Source organism: Camellia sinensis, chromosome 3, assembly GCF_055761805.1.
Source record: "Camellia sinensis isolate YWXY chromosome 3, ASM5576180v1, whole genome shotgun sequence".
NCBI lineage: Eukaryota > Viridiplantae > Streptophyta > Magnoliopsida > Ericales > Theaceae > Camellia > Camellia sinensis.
The window spans coordinates 99,686,654-99,709,049 of record NC_138963.1 but is presented as its reverse complement, the minus strand read 5'-3'; the positions used below and the strand labels follow the sequence as shown (position 1 = coordinate 99,709,049).

Here is a 22,396-nt window from a genome sequence, read left to right as displayed (position 1 = left end):
CCACAAGAATTGGACACCGGACTATTCGGAACTCCCCCTTTTGCTGCTTTGTTGCAGAACTAATCTCGGATGCCTACCAACGGTTATATACCACATAGCGCCAACCGCAGGGCCTCAAAAGGGACAGCGAAAAGAAAAAGGTTTTATCTCCTGAATCCAACCTTATCCTTTCAAAAATGTTTTTATCTTCCTGAATGTCCCATCCGGACCCAACCTTATCTCACCAATCAAACCATCGCAAAGAGTCCGAATACGTCCGTTCCATTCTAGGGTTTATGCGACAACTGCTTGCGCAAAACTTATCCTTCAATTAGGGAGCACGAAACATCAATCCATACATAACACATTATCATCTCTTCATTATTCAAGTGATCGAAAACCCAATACCATCCCAATTAAGTTTTCCGTTGAATCAATTTTTTAAGTCAAGTTAGAACAAACTCAACAAGATAGTACTATCCACATAAGCATGAGCATCATTAAAATGAAGAAGATAAGGAACATAATCATAACACATGTAATATCATTGCAAGAAATGATCATAAACTAATAAGCATATTCATGAACACAAGAGCATAAAACACCCATGCAAAACTAAATTTCCAAATTCAATACCATTTAAAGATTAAAATCAAAAGGGCTATTTTAGATATTTCCCAAACCTAGCCTTCCCATGGTTCGTAGAGAATTTAATCTAGTTTTCAGAACATGTTTCAAAAATGGAATAACTTTTTTATGTTTTTAGTTATTTAAGAAACACTCCAGCGTTGTCCAGATTCATCAACCGTTGCGAAAATTGGAGTTTCTCACAAATCACTCACTCGTTTTCAATGAAACCAATTTTAGTTGAAAGCTAACTCCTTAAGGAAGATTTGACATAAAATGAAGGTCCAGAAGATTTTTATACATTTTTCTAGAAATTTTGAACGTTGGCTGTAAAAACAGATTTTTAATGCACAATACTCAAAAACAAGAGGACTTGTGAGAAGAGAGATCCACTAAGGGAAATTTTTCTTCATTTATTTTATGCTGATGAACATGCTAAATAATAGATATTAGACTCAGAAATTTATCTTGAAGGTGTGCCTTTTGAGAGATTGGTATGAAAAAGATAGTTTTGTACCGATTAAGGGAAACTACAAGAAGAGTAGAATCATGGCTCAACTCTTTTCATTTTTAACACAAGAAAATCATTAAAACACATCTGAAAACAATGTTTAGAACTTCTAAGAGCATGTATTTGAAAAATGAAAATGAAAGAGAGAATTGTGTTGTGACTTACTTGCTAGGCTAGGCCAGGCCAAGTTGAACAAGATTGCTCTCCTCTTCCTTCCTCTCCCTCCCAAGACTTTTCTCTTGCTCTCCTTTCTCTCCTCTAGGCCGAATGTAGGTGTGTGTGTGTGTGTGTGTGTGTGTGTGTGTGTGTGTGTGTGTTGTTTGTGTATGCTATGCTAAGTGGGTGGTTGTATATATAGGCAAATTTGGTGTGAAAAGACACAAAGGTCCATTAGTTGGAATTGGATTGAAATGTTTGGATTTACTTGGAGTCTAATGGAATAGAGAGTGATTAGGGGACTTAATTATGTGATTTGACAAGATTTAGTTAGCCTTTATTTGGAATGGAACTAGGTTGGGGACACAATCCCTAGATTTAGGGGTACTTGGTACTTTTGCTTCTAGATTGACATGATTACAAGCCTTGAAAATTGATCCTTCACACTCTCCTACGTTGGCCGGCCATGGGGAAAGGAAATGGGGTATATTTTATTCAATATATGAGTACTATGGATATATTCCCAATGTATATATAGATCCACAAATTGATTTGGTGGTACTATAGTATAAAAAGTACATGTACTAGTTTGGGGCAAATCTTGAAATTAATAAAAGAAGTGAGGGCTTGGAATTAAACTCATGTATTGGAACCTTATTTATGTATTTAATTAGGATCTAGTTAGGTTTAGGGCTAATTTAAATACCTTCTAGTTAGAAGTACTCTCATATATATAGCAAATCTTTATACATACCAAGGTCATTATTGCTCCAAGATTTCAAGGGATTTGTTTGTACTAAAATACAATGATTATAGCCTAGGAGGTATGATGGCTAGCCATGTGCTCAAGATTTGGGGAGATTTTCCTATTTATTTTGTGTACAAATTCCATAGATATTGTGTACAAAAAGATTTGATGAATAAGAGGTACAAATATATATTTATACAATGGTACTAACTTGGAGTCAATTGGTGATTTAAGTAAAATATGAGGGCTAAGGCCTTAATTTAGGAATTGGAGCATTTATTTTAGAGTAAGATTTAACTAAGTTAGGATTAGAGAATCTAATTCGGTTTGAATTTCTTGTTTCGAACAAAAACGTGATCAACCGACGAACGTGATAAAACCTGGAAAAACCTAGGGTTTCCAAGTGATAATTTCATATTTAGGGAGTTAATTAGAGTATTAGAAATTATTTCTAAGTTTCCGAAATTGATTAGGGTTTGTGATTTTTTGTTGGCGCATGTATTTTGATCCTAGGGTTGCAATTAAGAAACTGAAGGACTTCAAAGAAATAATTTAAAAGTAAGGGACTTTTAAAAAATTAAAATTTTCAGGGGCCTCACAACAGATCTATGTGGCAGACTTCTGAGGCACCACAATGAGTTGGAGTTATATGCCTAGCCTAAGCGAAGGTATGTACACCACCAAGTACAAAACAAGACCATGACTCACCTTAATAGAGCCGGCTCATCTAGAGCTTTCCATTATCCTTCATGACTCATAAGAAATATATTATTTGCCTACTCACCCTAGCTCCATAGCAACATAGTTGGACTCTTGACTCTCCTATGTCCGTTTAGCTGCTCAAGGTAAGCCCTCGGCTCACCTTTATACTCACCCACTTGCTGCCTAGATTGAGAGCAGGACCTAGCCACTCTTGCTTGGGATCATTAGAGAATTGCTCAAGATCGTCAAGGTCATGTAACTGTCTCCTTGCCATGATAGTTCTACCTTGATCAGGCTTAGAGAAAGGGAATGTTAACCTTACATCACATCTGCTGCATATATGATACACCTCTCAAGATATCATATCTACACATGTAGCTTCTATGATGCAACCTTTCCAAGAACTTGAATCATAGGACATAGCTAGTAAGGCTGATATAATCCTCTTGTTGAGTCAAGGAGAACTTGCCACATGTCTCTAGGTTATTTGAGCTCTAATACTCCTAGACTCTATGAAATGGTATCATAAATGCAACCACAATCATAACAAGAATCATAGCAACAAGAACAACATACACAACATGTTCAAAGTCTCTCATTGCCACCCATTTCCTTTCTAAGCTTGTCTTGATCTTCTCTTCTTCCACTTCTAGTGATCTCAAGCCATTGAAGTGCCTGCCATCTTTCTAGAAGACAACGACTGATCGTCTCTAACATCGCCTACACGCACATTGAAATTTTTTCCCCATGATATAGGCCCCAATCTTGTTATTTCATTGCAATCTGGACATTGACCTTCTTGTAATGAATATCTTTGACAATTTACTTGTTTTAAAAATAAAAATAAAAATTCATCTCTAACATTTTTTTAATAAATTATAAATATATCTTTTGAAATTTGTTTAAAATACGAATTTTATTTTATGATTTGAAAAATTAAAAATATCTTTCATTAGAATTTTTTATTTGATATACTAACTAAAAGAATAAAATTTTTAACTGCTCTCTTATATAATAATAAAATTAATTAGTAAAAATTTTCTAAAATTATAAAAAAAAATTTACTAAATGATTTGATAATTTTTTAATAAAAGAGATCATTGTTATGAAATTAAAAAATTTTAAAAAATAAAATTAAAACTATAGAAAATAATCAGTGTTTTTAGTTTCAGTTTTTATGAATTTAATTTTTTGAAAATTGAGTTTTTAAGTTTTCGTGTTTCTTTTTGTTTTTTTTTAGTGACTATTTTTAAAATTGTAAGCAATTTTTTGTTACTATTTTAGATACACCTTACTTAGATGTATCTAATTAATAAAATATTTGTAAAAAAATATTTTAATAAATTAATAAATACACAAAAATATAAAAAATGTACTGAATTTTTGTATTTTTTTTTTGTATTTTTGATATTTTAGTGATTTTTTTAAAAAAAAAACCACAAATATTATACCTTTTAAGTGTATTTATGTTAGGTGTATCTAAAAATTAAAAAATATATTTAAAATATTAAAAAAATTCAGTAAAAATAAAAAATACAAAAAATGAAAAAATAAAAATTTTTAAAAGTAAATTCTGAAAATGGAAACCAAGCAGAATGAATAATGTTTTAAATAGGCACTGGCTTTCCTCTAATCTCAGATCGGACTGCCACAGGTCCAATTTCAATAATAAGAACCGTTTAATGTGTAAAACTCATCAAGTATTATATGATTATAACTATTACGTTGATCGGATATCGATCAAATCAGTTTTGTATAAAAACGAAATAGACGGTAAAACAGTTGACAAAAAATTGATTCGATGAGATAACTATCGATATCTAATCAACGTGATTTTTTACAAACATATAATACTTGACAAATTTTACACATTAAACGATTTAAATTATCAAAACGAGACGCATAATGAACCTCCACGAGCCCAACAACACCCTCCAGTCCGATCTGAGGGACTGGAGAGAAGCCAGACCCTTTTAAATAAAAAAGCAGCTTGTCTCCAATTCTTAATCGGACTGGACGGTACTGTTCGGCTAGTGAGGACCCACTACGAGTCACATTTTGATAATCTGAACTGTCAATATGTACAACTCATCGAGTATTATATGCTCGTAAAAAATCATATTAATCGGATATTGATAGCTATGTGATCAAATCAGTTTTATATAAAAAAAATAAACGTTGACCAAATTAACGATTGACAAAAAACTGATAAGATGAAATAATTATCAATATCCGATCAATATAATTTTTTTACAAATATATAATAATTAACGAATTCTAGACATTAAACAATTCGACTTATCAAGAGAGATATATAATAACGAACCCCTGCCAACCAAACATTACTCCCCAATCCGATTAAAGACCGGAGGCCACCGGCTCCCTTAAACAAATCTCAGTGTTTTTGTAGTAATTTATATTCGGGGTTTTGCACCTTTTACTTTGTGCCCGTTGAAAACACCCCCACCCACTCTGTCTTGCAAAAGCCTCCAATGCTTCGCTTATCCACATTGCAAAGATTTCAGTACTAGTTGGTAACCCAACAACAACACTCCCATCTTCTCCATCACTCTCTCTCTCAACAACAACAACAACAACAGCAACAATGGAGCTTTCATAGTGACCTGTCCGGATCACCTACCTCAATCAATCACTCTCTCCCGTCGCCGGAAACAATGGCTGCCTCCGGCGAAAACCAAAGCTCCAACAGTTCTCTCGCCCACGCTCTCACCGCCAAAACGCCATTTCTCGGCCTAAAACTCTACCTCGTGATTGCAATATGCTGTACGTTCCTAATTGCAGCACTCTCTCTTCTGATTTGTCTGTGTCTGCGTTGTTCGAATCGAATCTCGAAACGGCGAGGAATGCGTGTGAAGAACAGTTCAGGCTTAGTACCGCTAGTCTGCAAAGAAATCATCAAAATCAACGACTCCGATCGCCACCAGGAGGATATTAAAGTCTCCGAATTCGAGAAAGAGAGCAAAGCAATCGGCATTGCGAAGTTAGGGAAAGAGATCGGGATTGAGATTGAAGCCAAGAAAGGGAGTTCCGGCGGAAGCCAAAGCGAGACGTCATCGTCATCGGACGGCCTGAACATCGGGTGGGGCCGGTGGTACAGCTTGAACGAGCTGGAGATAGCGACCCGTGGATTTGCCGTAGAGAATGTGATCGGTGAAGGTGGTTACGGCATTGTGTACAAAGGAGTTTTACAAGATGGCTCTGTTGTGGCCGTGAAAAATCTTCTCAACAACAAGTGAGTCTCTCACCTTCAATCTACTACTCTTCTTAATTTTTAAAATTATGATTATATATAATTTGTCAACTGTTACATTCTTTGTATGCTTGGAAATGTCTTCAATGGACAGATTAACAGAGCTTCTTAGATCTGAAATATATTGTCGGCGTAGTCAGTAACTGAATTTTTTTTTTTTTTTTTTTTTTTTTCGGGATAACTAGTGGATCATTCCTTTGTTCTTTATTACTTTTTTGTTCTAATCTCATTATCTTCTTTAATTTTTGCTTACTCTGTTCTTTATTACCTTTTTGTTCTAATCTCATTATCTTCTTTAATTTTTTGCTTTCTTTGTACTTTAACTAGTTTTCCATATTCTGCTTTGTGGTGGATTTGTTCAATTTTGGTTTTATCTTTTATTGCTTAATATCAACCAACACCGAAACAGCTTTTCCATATGAGGGGGTAAGGCTCTGTACATCTAACTCTTCCCAAACCCCACTCTTGTGCACTAGATTGTCCCATTTGTTTTTGAATCAATGAACCAACATTTTAATTACAATTTGGGGATCTAGATCAAGTTGTCATTGAAGAGAATTATTTCATTTGGCTTGGAAAATAGTTTTAGTGAAATTGACTTCTACAATTATTGGAACATGGTGACAGACAATGAAGGGATCTTATTTATTCCATGTACATGTGACACTGGATCATCTGAATCTGATATGGAGTGCCCATAGCTTTGCTCATTGGAAGGAATTTATGGATTCTCATATTTAATTGTTTAATGGACATCTGTAGAAGGTAGATGAACGGTAAAGTTAATTTTCCTGTAAAGTTGTGGATCTTTTACTAATGGGAAACCTTCTAGGAATAGTATAACTTGAGTGTACCAGTGCTAATATTTCTTTCCACATATTAGAAATATTATAAAAAAAAATTCATAGAAATTTAACGTGCCATTGGACAACAATTCCAAATTGAGAGTCAACGTGCCATTGACTCTCAACAAACCCCTTAGTGTTTTCCCTTTAGGCTATGTTTGGTTCATAGATTGAGTAGGGATTTAGAAAATGAAAGGAAAAGGGAAAAAGATGGGTGAAATTAGAATGAAATATAACTACATTTCATACATTCTTTTTCTTTCATTTTCCAAATTCCTACCCAAAATCTATGGTCCAAACACGGCCTCAGTGTTTTATTTCTAATAAAAAGTATCTGTATATTATTTACATCATGTGATCATCTCATATGAAGGGGTCAGGCAGAGAAGGAGTTCAAGGTGGAAGTAGAAGCAATTGGAAAAGTAAAGCATAAGCACCTGGTGGGTCTGCTAGGGTATTGTGCAGAAGGTGCTAAAAGGTAATTTTCACAAGTCTGTTGGCTTCTTTATCATATTGTCATGGGAAATGCATATAGAATTCCTTATTATTCTCCTAAAATGACGACTTCTACTGCCCAATCAGGTTGCTCATATATGAGTATGTAGACAATGGGAATTTGGAGCAATGGTTACATGGTGATGTGGGGCCTGTTAGCCCTCTAACCTGGGATATCCGGATTCAGATAGCAGTTGGGACGGCGAAAGGGTGAGATATTCGGGCTTCATTTTTCAATTCATGGGTGTCCTAATTGATGTTACTTGAATGATTAGTTAAAACTGAACTTCAAATTTTCAGTTCTCAGTAGTCATACATTGTTAAAATTTACCATCACCTACCACCAATTTACCATCACCTACCACCACCTACTCCTCACCTACTACACTTCACCTACTCCCCTTCACCTACTACCTTCTTCTCTTCTATATATATGAATCAATGTAAACATCAATATATCAATCAATAATATACATCAATTTATTTTTTCATGGTATCAGAGCAAGGTTGACAACCTAGTAATTCCACTTCACCGGCGGGTGGCAGCCTCACTTTGGCCGCCCGCCGGACCTCAACCTATTCCGCTTATTTTCTACACATACCTTCCCATCATTGCCCAAATCCTCTCTCTCCTCTTGCTTTTGTTACTCTTCAAGATCACAAGCTCTTTGCCGATTCCAGATCAGTTTTTCCAAAGTAGTGGAGTAAATATCGAGTGAAAGTCAATGGATCGAGGAAAGAGGCCAAATAAGCTCGTGGGCAGCAGGAACAGTAAGATTTACATGGACCTTAGGGATATAATAAGGGAGCACACTCTTCCTTTCCTTCCTGCAAAATCACCTTTCAGGTTCCAAGGTGTTTGTAGGGACTGGACACTCCAGATTTCAACTCCTTTCTTTGCCCACAACCAGTCACTTACCTTCCAGGCTATCTCAGGCCTCTTCTGCCAGTCCTCTGGGGGGGACCCACCATCATTTATCTCCATCGACCCTCAATCTTGTGGTGTTCCGGATTCGTCTCTGAAATTTTTGCCCGAGCCCATTGACATTAGGGCGTCTTCCAATGGACTAATTTGCTGCCAAGGTCAGACTGGGGATAAACCCTACTACATCTGCAATCCTGTTACCAGGCAGTTGAAGAAACTTCCTAAAACAAATGCTGATCATGGGCTCGATCCTGCTGTTGTACTTGTCTTTGAACCATCATTGCTCAACTTTGTGGCTGATTACAAGCTGGTGTGTGCTTTCCCATCTGTCGACTTTGATAATGCGACTGAATTTGAGATCTATTCATCCACTGATGGATCTTGGAAAATTTCTGGAGAGACTTGCTTTGCCAGCAAGAAGCTTGTGCCTAGATCAGGCATTTACGTGGATGGTGTTGTTTATTGGCAGGCGAAGCATCATGGGATTGTTGCATTTGATCTCACGAAAGACAGGTCACAACTCATCCAAATTGGTGGACTGAATTTCAGTTTTGTCTGCCATACAATACACACACAGCTGTATGATTTTTTTCTTTATTCTCCACCCACACAGCCCAACACTCTCTCTCCTCACTTTGCATTTGATCTCACGAAAGACAGGTCACAACTCATCCAAATTGGTGGACTGAATTTCAGTTTTGTCTGCCATACAATACACACACAGCTGTATGATTCTTTTTTTTTTTATTCTCCACCCACACAGCCCAACACTCTCTCTCCTCACTTTGCATCCACTGCCCAAACTTTTTTTTATAAAATTTATGGTGCACTCCTTGTTCCCCACTTTCGTTATTGTATATATATATTTTATAATATATTTTTCGTTATTCAAATCTATTTTTATTATTTCTTTCTTTATTTTTTTTTCACATTATTTTTAATCTTTTTCTAATTCCATTCATACCCATATAGCTTTGCACACCAAACCATCTTTTATTCTTCTCACCGATCAACCCCGATCACAATTGTACATCATAATAAAAAAAAAAAAAAAAAAAAAAAAAAAACCACCAACACAACAACCACACCCACAGTGGGATTTTTTCTCTACTCTGCCGCCGGTCTCTTCTTCTTGCCTCCGTCCTCAGCTGCCCTTGACGGTGTTGCCTCCGTGTTTCCCACTCCACTGGGCACGATCACTCCCCCATACTCCTCCACTGCCGCATATGGCGGACCTCCGAATCGGAACATCACGGTGGCCTTCCGCTTCAGCTCCTTGTTTTCTGCCCTTAGCACGCTTATCTCTGCTCGCGCATCCTTATACATGCGTTGAAGCAGAGCCAGCTGGGAGTTTAACTGCTGCACCTCATTTGCCCTACTCTGCAGCCGGTGCGACAAGTTTGTGACCGCCGTCATGCTTTCCACACATGCCTTCAAAGTATACTGATTGGCCTCCACATCTGACTGCACTGCCATTCTTTGCTCCACCGACCGCATCGGAAAGTTCAACGGAGCAAACTCCGGGGCGCTTGGTTGAGTTTCCAGTGCCACCGCACCAGTTCTCTCTCTCGTTGACTCGTTGAGGTCGGGAAAGAGGGTGAGCAGCCCGCGGGAAGACGATGAAGCCATTTTCTAGGCACCAGAGTGTTACACAGTATCTCTCTCAGAATTCTCTCTCAGAAAACAGAGTGTTACAGAATCTCTCTCAGAAATCTCTCTCAGAATATCTCTTGCAGGTTTTTTGCCTCAGCCTCAGCCTCTGTCTTATAGCCGAGGCAGCCACGCGCATCGCGTGCCTCTTACCACCAGCCGACAAACGGGCACGCAAGCCAAGGCGCCCACGTGCCTCGCCATCATGTCCGGCACACCTTTTGATGAATTGGGCACGCCTTTTGATGGCACGCCTTTTGACAAAATTGGGCACACCTTTTGAGGGTGCCACTTTTACAAGGGTCCGACAAGACTCTGTAAACTGTCCCGACATTGATTCCGGTTAGTTTCTACAAGGGTCCGACAAGACTCTGTAAACTGTCCCGACATTGATTCCGGTTAGCTCCTTCATGGGTCCGACAAGACTTTGTAAACTGTCCCGACATAGATTCCGGTTAGTTTCTACAAGGGTCCGACAAGACTCTGTAAACTGTCCCGACATAGATTCCGGTTAGTTTCTACAAGGGTCCGACAAGACTCTGTAAACTGTCCCGACATTGATTCCGGTTAGTTTCTACAAGGGTCCAGCAAGACTCCGTAAACTGTCACAACAACTGTCACAACAGTGTCTGCTACAACGGTCCGACATGACCCCGTAAACTGTCTGCTACAACGGTCCGACATGACCCCATAAACTGTCTTCTACACCGTTATGACACCACCATACAGTGTCCTCTACATGGTTATGACACCCCCATACAGTGTCCTCTACATGGTTATGACACCCCCATACAGTGTCCTCTACAACGTTATGACACCGCCATCCAGTGTCTTCACCAATGGTCTGACACGACCATACAGTGTCTCTTATCATTTTTTATTTTTATGTATTTTCTTGTTTTATTACTCTCTCCAAACTCAAGTTAGTTAGTTTCTATCCTCCTTGAGTTTGCGGGGGGCTGTTAAAATTTACCATCACCTACCACCAATTTACCATCACCTACCACCACCTACTCCTCACCTACTACACTTCACCTACTCCCCTTCACCTACTACCTTCTTCTCTTCTATATATATGAATCAATGTAAACATCAATATATCAATCAATAATATACATCAATTTATTTTTTCATACATTATAATAACATGTGGGAGTTAACATAACAACCTGTTTGAAGAATGGCCGTAGGGACTTTCACTTGGGGGAATTGCAGTATAATTTTATTGACTGTGTCATCTTACCTGTCTTTAGTTTTTTAGTAACATGGTGAGACCAAATCTATGATGGTCCTGCTTACCAAAGCTACAATCTGGTTATGTGGATGACAATTCACAGTTACTGATAGCAAGTGAGAACGTACCTTTCAAAGATAAACATGAAAACCATATATAAGGTCACATGGTATTCAAGTTTGTATTTATCACTCATGGAATGTGACCACTGTAGAAAGTGAAAGCCATGCCAAATGAAGTGGAATCTTTTTTTTATGGTTTCTGTACAATGGCACTTGCTATTTTCATCTATGTTGTAAAGATGCTGGTATTTTGTCAATATTCTGTCTTTATGTGAGGAAATGGTCGAGAAATTTCAGTAGGGCCATTCAATATACATTGGACTACCAAACAAGCCCTTAAAATTTTACCAATCATAATAGTAGGCCCACCTTTTGTCTTACTTAATTTTTAGTAGTTTGTATGTTGTGCTGTATTTCTTTTCAAATAGTTTTTATCTCTTCCTTTATTTGATCTCTTGCCTCAACCGTTAGATGCCTCCCTTCTGTTACAGATTATTTTTTGTCTTCTGTTCTATTATGTTTCTCTTTCCCAAACTGTTATGTGTCTTGTTCCTGTCACAGACTAGCCTATTTGCATGAAGGATTAGAACCCAAAGTTGTGCATCGTGATGTAAAATCCAGTAATATTCTCCTGGATAGAAAATGGAATCCAAAAGTATCGGATTTTGGACTGGCCAAGCTCTTGGGAGCTGAGAAAAGCTATGTGACTACACGAGTGATGGGAACATTCGGGTTTGTTTTTCTGGAATTCCTGTATAGTCAGTCAATTAAGCAGTTGGTTAAAGTTTGAAGATGAAAGAAACATTTTTCTGTGCTTTACAATATAATTGGTTTATTTTTATTTTGCTGATGCAGATATGTCTCTCCAGAGTATGCCAGTACAGGTATGCTCAATGAAGGGAGTGATGTGTATAGTTTTGGAGTTCTACTTATGGAAATAATCACAGGAAGGAACCCAGTTGATTATTCAAGACCACCTGGAGAGGTGAAAACAAGTTTTGTTTCTCTTGTTCCTCTTCTCCTTTTTGGCCATTGATTATAACATCTTTTTCATTGCTCTGTTTCCAATGGATGTGATTTAGATGAACTTGGTCGATTGGTTTAAAGGAATGGTAGCAAGTAGGCGCGGGGAAGAGGTGGTGGACCCCCTGATTCGACTACAGCCCTCTCCAAGAGCTTTGAAGAGGGCATTGTTGGTTTGCCTTCGCTGTATAGATTTGGATGCTAACAAGCGACCGAAGATGGGGCAAATTGTACATATGCTAGAGGCAGATGAGTTTCCGTTTCGCGCTGTAAGTGCTGTTCCTATGCCTTCTTGATAAATTTCAGCATCAAGTGTTCTAAATTTTAGTGAAATGTGTTGTCCATTAAATGGAGTACTTCTTATAGTGCTTTTAATAAGCATGATCATAGCTGTTAGAAGCTTACAATTCATTATTAGATATGAGTTCCAACCAAAATGATTTGATTCATACTGTCGAATATTAAATAGAGTCACAAGTCATTTTGATTCAATTATATTTGCATAATGTATCAAATGGCATTGTTTTCACAAAATAAAAATAAAAAAAAAACAAAAACAAAAACCAAAAAAAAGATAAATTGATTATATGATATATATATATATGGTTTTATATGTATAAAACATATACACAAATTAGTCATATTGATATCTATTTCATTTCAAACAATGTGTATAGTTTTATATGTATATACATTTATGAAGTTATACAATATGCTAAATAAAGGGAAGTTTACGATTGGCAATTCGATTCCTAATTTGACAACCATGAGCATGATTGCATGTGCTATCAATCAATGGTGATCCTTTTAGATCTATCAGGATTTTGAACCAAGCATTTTTTTATTTTTATTTTTATTTTTTGTTGTCAATACATGACAAATGTAGTTATGCAAATAATCTCCTTTAATACTTGTGAGGTTTTTACATTTGTTTACATCCATGTATAACTTTTTTTTTTTTTTGAGTCATCCATGTATAACTGGAGTGCCATTATTTGACACTAATTTTCAGTGTACATTTGTTTACATCCATGTATACGAACAGCTAGAAAAGAGTATTTAGTGTAAGCTAGAACCTGATATTCCAGCTTCAACAATGCAGTTGAGTCCTGGATGAAACATATGATCGCTATTCAGCGAGAATATTTGTAGGATTGGTGAAAGAGTGATTCAATACTAGCATGAATTTTCCCACTCATTTACTTCGTAATGAAACACTCAAATATCAGTTCTGTTTTCTGATTCATTTGATAGAGGAATTGCCCAGCACGATAATTAGTGGGAAATCATTCTCTCTTCTTCTTTCATTAAAATTTTATCTATCTCATTCGGTTAAAATTGCTTCATACATACTGTAGGAACCCCGCACAACCAAAGAGACAGCTCCTCTCCATTCCCACTCGGCTGTTACCAATAAAGTTCCGCGCCCAACCAAGGACGTAGAGGGTGACGATGTGCAAAGGTCAAAAAGGAGATGATCATTTTCTGCCCAAGACACAGGAGCATGTGAAGGTGAAATATTTTTGTAGTGTGTATACTATTTTTACATTGATCTACAAAGAGGAATCACATTTGTTGCTTTATTTTATGTCCTTGACATGTATGTTATAAGAAGACCTTCAACTTAGCCTTGTAAATATATGCTGATTTCCATAATATATGTAAAGTTTATCAGCTTGTTCTTGAAGATATCAAAAACTTTTGATATCATATCATTATTTAAGCTTTTCAGGACATACCTACCTGCAGAATACGGTGATATATATGTGACATTGGACAAATCTCATCCATCATAATTGTGTTGATAGAACATTGTCATGCAAAATATCATGCAAGCTATCGATTAGTTCTATGGCATTGTCTTGAGATATTGGGCATATTTGGTGTAGTTTACAATAAATTTAAAATTGATAACAAAAAAAAAATTGTTAAATATACTTCTTGTTCTACTTTCCGTTGCTAAAAAGCTAGATTTTTGGCTAAAAGTAAAGCCAACAAAAAAAATTAATGTTAAAAAAAGCTATTTTCTTGACATATTATTAACTTCTTTTTTTTATCACTTTTTAAAAAATATTTGAACGACTAAAATTAACTTTATAGGGAGAAATCTTTAATTCAAATGCTTTAAAGGCTTTATATATATATATATATAGGAAAACTAGCTTATAAGAGGTGTTAACTGAAATCAAATTATTTTTGCCTTTGAGCATCTTCAATGACTTGCTAATATTTGCTATAATTTGGCAACTGGAGAAGAAAAGTGGTGTTCCAATGGTGTCATATGACCGTTGTCATATGTGCCAACTTAGGCAAAACATCCCTCCCTCTCTTACTCCTTCCCTCCTAACAAAACAGATAATTTTTTGCAAAATTACCATTTTTGCATAATCAAACACAAAATCCGGTGTATTTGGAACGATTGGCCAAACAATTGCCTAGTCGACCAGACAGTCGTCTTGCCAATCATCCCCGAACACAGTTTCTGTGTTTGGTTATGCCAAAATGGCATCTAACTATTGAAGCACCATTGCTATAATTATACAATTTTTTACTATTTATTGTCAAATTATAACAATGGCAATATTTTTATGGCATTTGTCATTGTAGATGCTCTTATAAGCTATAAATTGTTAGTAGAAACTGTATTAAATACTTATTTAAACAAAAAAAGAAAAAAGTTACTCCTATAAAATACACCAAAGAGCTTTGATGATGAATTGACAGGTTCTTGTTCAAATGTTTGATTAGTGATTAAGGCCTCTTTTGGAAAGTATCAAAAAGGCCAATTTATTGACTTATTAATTTATTTAAATTACATCACATCTCTATATTTTGCATGTCTTTTCACAATAAATAAATAAATAAAAACTAATTTTTTTAGGGCTCAGGCCAAAAGTCCAAATTTCAATTTTGTTTGGCTAAAAGTCCAGCCATTGAAATATTTTGTCCATAAGGACATGACTAAAAAAATGACCAAAATACCCTTTATATATATAAAATTGTCTCTATCTTTTGAAACCAAAAGTCTATATACACACATTCACTCACTCACTCACTCTCACTCTCACTCTCTCTCTCTCTCTCTCTCTCCCCTAAAACCAAACCCTAAGCATCTCTCTTTTCTATCTCTATTCCCCCTTTCATCTCCGATATCACCATCTCTGTCACCACTGACACCGGTGGTAGTGATGGTGTTTTCGATGGCATCTATCAGAGCTCCAACATCTCTGCATTGAAACATTCCGGTGGTAGATAAGCAACGTTGAGACATGCGCCAGCGTCGTCTACTCCAAATCTTCGCCGTCGTCTCATTCTAATGCCATCGCAATCTCCGCCAGTTGCGATGGTTCAAAGTATTGATGATCTCCTCTACAACGACTCTTTTAACATATCTTTCACCGCCTCTGTAAGGTCCCAGTGTCCCACATCGGGAATGAAAGGGGAGTTCCTGGGCTATAAAAGTAAAAACATAGACCCTTATATAGCATCGAGGCTTTTTCCCGAGTGGTGAAATCTCTAGCAGAACTCCCAGGTTAAGCATGCTTAGACTGAAGTAGTTCTAGGATGGGTGACCCACTAGGAAGAACAAATTCGTGTAGGCGTGGCCGAAAGTGAACAATATCGATGACATGTGAAGGATTAGGGTGCTACAAATGATATTAGAGCCGACTCTCTGGAATACCAAGTGTGGGCCCCTGGCGTCTTTTGGTGCTTATGGGCAGGCTTGTGAGCTGGAAAACTACTGCACAGGGACGTGCAGCCCTAAGGGAAGTGGATTGTAAGGTCCCGGTGTCCTACATCAGGAATGGAGAGGGAGTTCCTGGACTATAAAAGTAAAATCATAGACCCTTATATAGCATCGAGGCCTTTTTCGAAGTGGTGAAATCCCTAGCAGAACTTCGCAGTTAATCGTGTTTAGGCTGGAGTAATTCTGGGATGGCTGACCCACTAGGAAAATGTCACGACCCAAACCCGGCCCTATGGGTTTAGCACCGTAACCGGCCAGTAATCCGAGATTACCGAAGGCCTGCAGAACAGTAGAATAATAAAACAGAGCACAGGGCCTGGCGGAAACCAATACAGTAAATAAATAATGTCCATTGAGCTGTGACAGTCTGCATGCCAAAAAGATTTTTCATGCATTCATACATACAACAGTACAGTCTATACAATAATTTACAGTCACACAGTACAGGGACCTAATCCCTTGATAACAGTACAGTAAACATTCAGTCTATACAGAATAGTAGACGGTACAGAAGGGGGAATTGTAAAACACCCCGAAGCCTTAGCACGATAGGCTCGGAACCTCGCAGTGAGGCACAAAGGCTGGCTTGACAAAACTGGAGTCTAACCCGCGCTCCTAGCTCCGATCTGGTGGCTGAGCACCTACATATATATATATATAAACAGTGAGCTAAAGCCCAGTGAATAACATGATGCGTAAAGGGTTTAAGAATGAATGTCCTTACAGTAATGAAAACAGTCCATTAAATCAGTATTTCAGTCAGTACAGTCATATGTGGTACATCCATTAGCATAACAGTACAGTAAACAGTAGGTCTTAAAAGACCGAACAGTAAATGATGGCCATCAATCAGTAAACAGTAGTGGTTCCACGAGGGAACCAACAGAGATCTCTGTAACAGTGACAGTCAGTAACAGTAGTTGCTAAGGATGCCACAATACAGTTCAGAATAGAGGACATACATTCATTCAATTAACAGTAACAGTTCAGAAAGCAGTGCAGTTCAATTGTTCAGAAGATAATCATTTTGAACATATCTTTACACAGTTGTTACTCATAGAGTTTGGGTTACAGTATGCTAGAGCGTGCCTCCCCAGTCGCCAACCCTACACAGTTAACAGATTGAACACACACTAAGCTACACAGTTGGGAGATAACATAATTTAACCCCTAATGCCTCGGTGTGTTCTACATCTATCCTCAACAGGATGTCTTAAACTAGGCCTAAGAATGCCTAGAATGGAATGAGGATGCAAAGATGTGATCAGAAGACTGTTTCAAGATTTTCAGAAAAACAGGGTCCCGCTCGAGTGCAGGTTTCCCCGCTCGAGCGGTCATGTGACAAAGGTACACGCTCGAGCGTCAACTTTCCCGCTCGAGCGTACTGTAAAAGTACTGGATGGGTGAAATCTCCGCTCGACGCCCGCTCGAGCTTGAGACATGACTCCGCTCAAGCGCCCAATCCTCCACTCGAGCGGACTGTAAAACAGTGCAGAGATACAGGATGCTCGAATTCCACGCTCGAGCGGCACTTCCCCCGCTCGAGCGGAAGTGCAGAATCTGGGAATTCCAAATTGCACCTCCAAGCTCAAACTCGCATTCAAATGCATCAAAACCGATCCTCTTGGGCCCATTTTCTGGAAAACATTTATAAACACATAGAATAACATGTTTCAAAGCTCAATTTTAAGAAATCAAAGCCCAAGGGTGTTTAATTCAAACTCAATTTAAACCATTTTTCAAGCACAAGATGGACATGCAAACATGCATGAATTCAAACCATTTTGAAGCTCCAATTTGATGCTCTAAGGAGCCAATTGATCCAAAAACAAGTTGAAAACATGGACCATTACAAAATTATGGACATGCATGCACCATTTTGCCATGAACTCAACTCCAAATTCAACCAAGAACACATGCAAGCATGAATTACGCCCTATATCAACATGTATGAACTAAAACATGACTTAGCTCTACAATTTAACATGGACCATGCAAGAATTAGTTCAAACACAAGAATGAGAAGGTGAAATTCATACCTAAGTTCCTTGAATGCAAGTCTAGGGGTTCAATCTAGCAATCCACACTTCAATTAGCAAGCAATACACCAAGCAATTCAAGCCAATTCAACAAAATGAACTCAATTCTCTCCTCTAGTCTCTCTCTAGTCGGCAAGGCAAGGAAGAAGGCTGAGGTAAACATTTTTGGCTCAAGTGTAATGAACTCAAAAGTGTATAGGTAGTGGCCCACTCAAGGGCAAGGTTGTAATTAAGGCCAACTCTGATTTTATCAATATTTAATCTAATTTAATCATACCTAATCAGTTTTCAAATAATTATACCATAAAATCACATTAATTATGACGATCATAGGGCACCAATCGGTTTCTAATTCGGCCGTCGATAAGGCCTTCAATTAGCGGTTTAAACACAAAGACATGAACAGATAATTAATCAATCAAACAGATAGAATATGCAACACAATAGATATACTTGGCTAATTCAGTTTCAATTTCAATCAGTCGGTTCAGTACTTTTAATCAGTTCAATCATCAGTCATAATCAGTCCAGTTTAAAGGTAATCGGCGGTTATTCGGTAAACAGTAATGAGGGTTGTTACAGAAAAACAAATCCGTGCGGGCGTGGCCCAAAGTGGACAATATCGATGACATGTGAAGGGTTAGGGTGTTACAGCCTTCCTCATCCTCTCTTCTCCACCGTCTCAAGTGGTGGCTCCACTTCTACCGCTCTTCCAAAACCCACCTCTCTCAGAGCTGTTACTCGGACACTGGTAATTGGATCTAAAGACTCATTTTTGTTGTTTATGGAGCTCATTTATGAGTTTTTTGTGTGATTAGAGGTTACATTTGATTGGATTTATTAATAGATAGTGTTTGGTAATAGACATAGTAAGTTTTTTATCCAATCTCATAATTCTCTCTCCTCTTTCTCTCTCTCTCTCCACCTCATGCTCTCACCTCACTTGTCTCTTTAGTACGAGTGTGGCCGTCAAATCCAAATCTAGGTCCAACGTTCTTCGATCCATAGCATCACAAATCTTGGTCTCTCTCTTTCTCTCTCTCAGATCTGAGATCCTTTTTCTTTTCTTTTTTTCTTTTGTAGTGCTTGTTGGTGGTGATGATCTGAGATCTGAAATCTAAATTTGTTTCAATAGATAAAAGTCCAAATTTAAATTTGTTTGCGTTTTGGTTCGTTGCTACTGATATATATATATATATGAAAAATGTTTCCGACCCCCAGGTTTGGATGACCCCCAGTGACCCCCACCTGATGTGGCAAGTCACGTCACGTGATTATCTCCCCTTCAAAACACATATCTCTATCTTCATTCCCTCTTGAATCTCGATGGTTAAGATGGCTGGACTAACAGGTAGTTCCATTCACTCCCGACGCCGGCGGCAGCTCCTTCCCTTCACTTCGAAGCCCCCACTCTCTCTGTTTCTCTTTCCCTCTCATCCGATAGAGATATATATATACATCTATCTGTATATATATATATATATATGCATCTGCTTCTATATCTGTGTATATTGTATATATATATATTAGGGCTTGGGATGAAATAATTGGAATCGTAACAGGCTTGAGCGAACTCGCCGTATCAAATGATTTCACGGTGGAGATGAGAGTCCATGGGGTCTAAAAGGCCTTTCCAGTTGTTGAGTCCTTGGATTTCTCTCCAAATTTGATGAAGTGGCCTTGGATCTTCTTCCATGGATTCTTGTCTTTCTTCTGTGTTTTTTGGAGTTAAACTGGAGATAGATGATGATGAAATTTTTGTGGGTCTTCTTGTGAGTTTTTGTGATGTGGGTTTGTATGAGAAATTGAGATTTGTGGGTTTGTTGAGGTTTGTTCTTGGTGAGAGCCCTCCTTGAGTTGGAGATTGTAGTGAGGCAAAGGACAATCAGAGTTCCCGGCAAGCTATGGCCGTCGTCGACGGAGGAGAGCTACGGTGGAGGAAGAGGATGGCGGCCCGCTATATCCAGATTTTGTTTTCCTTTTTTTTTTTTTTTCTTTTTTCCTTACAGCTGCGTTTACACTCATCTCCACGTTAGCTGCCACCTCATCTACTACGTCACTGGGGTCCTGGGGGTTAAGTTTTACTGGGGGTCTATAGCGGGACTGTATATATATATATATATCAGATCAAATCTATATATATATATATATAAAGAAAAATATAGATAGACATATAACAGGCTGTGATGATATTGATTTTTCTTTGTGTTAAATTTGGATCTGTGAAGATTTAGATCAGATCTTTATTTATTTATTTAATTATTTATTTTTAAATTGTTGATTGTTATTGTTGATGATGATGATGATATAGATGTATATGTAATTGTTGTTGTTGATGATGAACATGTAAAAAAAAGATAAGATCTGTGTGTTTTGAATTTAAAGAGATCGATATGTTGAATTTCAACAGATAAGAAAATTAGAACTAGAATTTCAAACAGATAGGAAAAAATAAGACAATAATTTAACATATAGAGTTTAAGAATTTTAACAGATAAAAAAATTAGAACAAGAATTTTAACAAAGATTTGAACAAATAAAAAATAACAAATAGAATTCAGGGAAAAAATTGAGCAGATAAAAAAATTTGAACAGATAGATTTAAACAGATAAGTAAAAAACTGAACAAATAATTTAATTTGGACAGACACTCGAACAGATAAGAGCAAAAAATTGAACAAATAGTCATACAATTTGAATAGATAGAAAATAAAATTTAAATAAATAAAAAAATTTGAATAGATAGTCAATGAAAAATCAACAAATAAAAAAAGTCAAGCGATAAAATTAGAAACAAAATGTCATTTCAAAACAATAAAAAGACTTTATTTCACAAATAGTGGACCTCCTACTAATAAAAAAATATTCACTAAACTTAATACCTTATACACTCTTTAAACTAGATTTATCATCAATTTATTCATTTTTTTAACACTTTTAAAAAATAAATTACTTTTTATTTTATGGGTGGATAGGTCTGCTGTCGCTACCTTTACCAGAATTGTTTGGAGAGCTATCTACATAGCTCGAATAGTATGTTCCGCACCAAACCTCAAAAAAAAAAAAAAAAAAAAAAAAAAAAAAAAAAAAAACTCACTGACACCCAGTGGGGCTTTTGAGCGGAAGCCGAAGAAGGGACCGTTTTTAGGTTGTTGGAAAAAAGATCTAAAAAAAATTAGAAAAATATTAAATAAGTTTTATTTTTGAATAAATTATATTGATCTCCTTCGAGTTTGATGCAATTACAAAGACCTCCCTTGAGGTTTTTGAAATGACTTCAACCTCCCTTGAAGTTTAATTTTTTGCACTAATCTTTCCTATGATTTAATGAAAGGTAAATTATATTGACCTCCCGTGAGGTTTCTGAGTTTGGGAAGTGGGTTGACTTTTTGACTTTTTGATTTTTTTGGCTATTTTAACTTGGACTAAAAAGGTTGGTTTGTGAAAGAACTTTTTGACTTTTTGATTTTTTTGACTTTTTTTGTGAGAGAATAGTATAATGATTATGGGTTGAATGTGATATTTTATTTTTTATGGCTAAAATAGCCTATTTTGTCTTTTGTGGCTAAAATAGCCAAAAAAACCCACTTTAGTTCTTTCCAAACGGACCCGAAAACTAAACCTTATAATAAAATTTTACAGTATTAAAAATAAAATTAAATATTTAATGATGTCATCATTTACTGTTATTTTTTAATGATATAATAATAGAAAAAAAAGAATCTGCAATAAAAATATTAAATTGTCGTCACTTTAGAAACCTTAAATAAAGTTTCTACCTTTTATTAAACCTTAGGGAAGGTCAGCAAGTTTCTACCTTTTTATTAAACCTTAGGGAAGGTCAGCGTGACTAAAAACTAAAATTTGAAATGAAGTTTAACTAATTTCAAAATTTTCAAGAAAGGTTTCTACAATTTCACCAAACCTCCGAGATTTCATAATGTTTTATCTTAACTTTTGTTAGATGGAGTTGGGATAAAAAAAGAAACGGAATAAGGCTAGTGGGTCCATCTTGCCTCATATGTTGTTGATTTGTATTTAAAAAATTATAATTTTAATATATTTTTGTAAAAGAAATTATAAACAATATAAATTAAAAAAAAATTAATTATTTTGATATTAATAACAGTCCATTAATTATATTCTATTTTTAATGGAACAAATTATTATTAGGACACTCAGGCCTAGTTTGGGAAGACTAAATAAGTGCATTTTTGACTTTTTATGAAATATGGGTTGGGTTTGAAGTGATGTGTTAGAGAGGTGATGTGACTTAAATAAGATGATGTGACTTTTAAATAGGATAGTGACTTTTTGACTTTTTGTCTTTTTTCAATTATGCCAAACTTGACCTCAATTTATAAATCCAAATTTCAATTTT

General features: G+C 36.5%; 2 protein-coding genes across 2 annotated transcripts; both read left to right on the top strand.

Moving 5' to 3' along the window:
* The first annotated feature begins 5,067 nt into the window (after window positions 1-5,067).
* On the top strand, window positions 5,068-13,902 carry LOC145822699 (putative receptor-like serine/threonine-protein kinase At4g34500). The gene is made up of 7 exons (XM_082920469.1): window positions 5,068-5,976; window positions 7,213-7,317; window positions 7,422-7,544; window positions 11,767-11,937; window positions 12,061-12,190; window positions 12,288-12,497; window positions 13,587-13,902. The coding sequence occupies exons 1-7, from the start codon at window positions 5,399-5,401 to the stop codon at window positions 13,704-13,706; spliced, it is 1,437 nt and encodes a 478-aa protein (XP_082776595.1). The 5' UTR covers window positions 5,068-5,398; the 3' UTR covers window positions 13,707-13,902.
* Window positions 7,659-9,321, top strand: LOC145822700 (putative F-box/LRR-repeat/kelch-repeat protein At1g11620). The gene has a single exon (XM_082920470.1). The coding sequence runs from the start codon at window positions 8,060-8,062 to the stop codon at window positions 9,209-9,211; it is 1,152 nt and encodes a 383-aa protein (XP_082776596.1). The 5' UTR covers window positions 7,659-8,059; the 3' UTR covers window positions 9,212-9,321.
* Window positions 13,903-22,396: the final 8,494 nt, after the last annotated feature.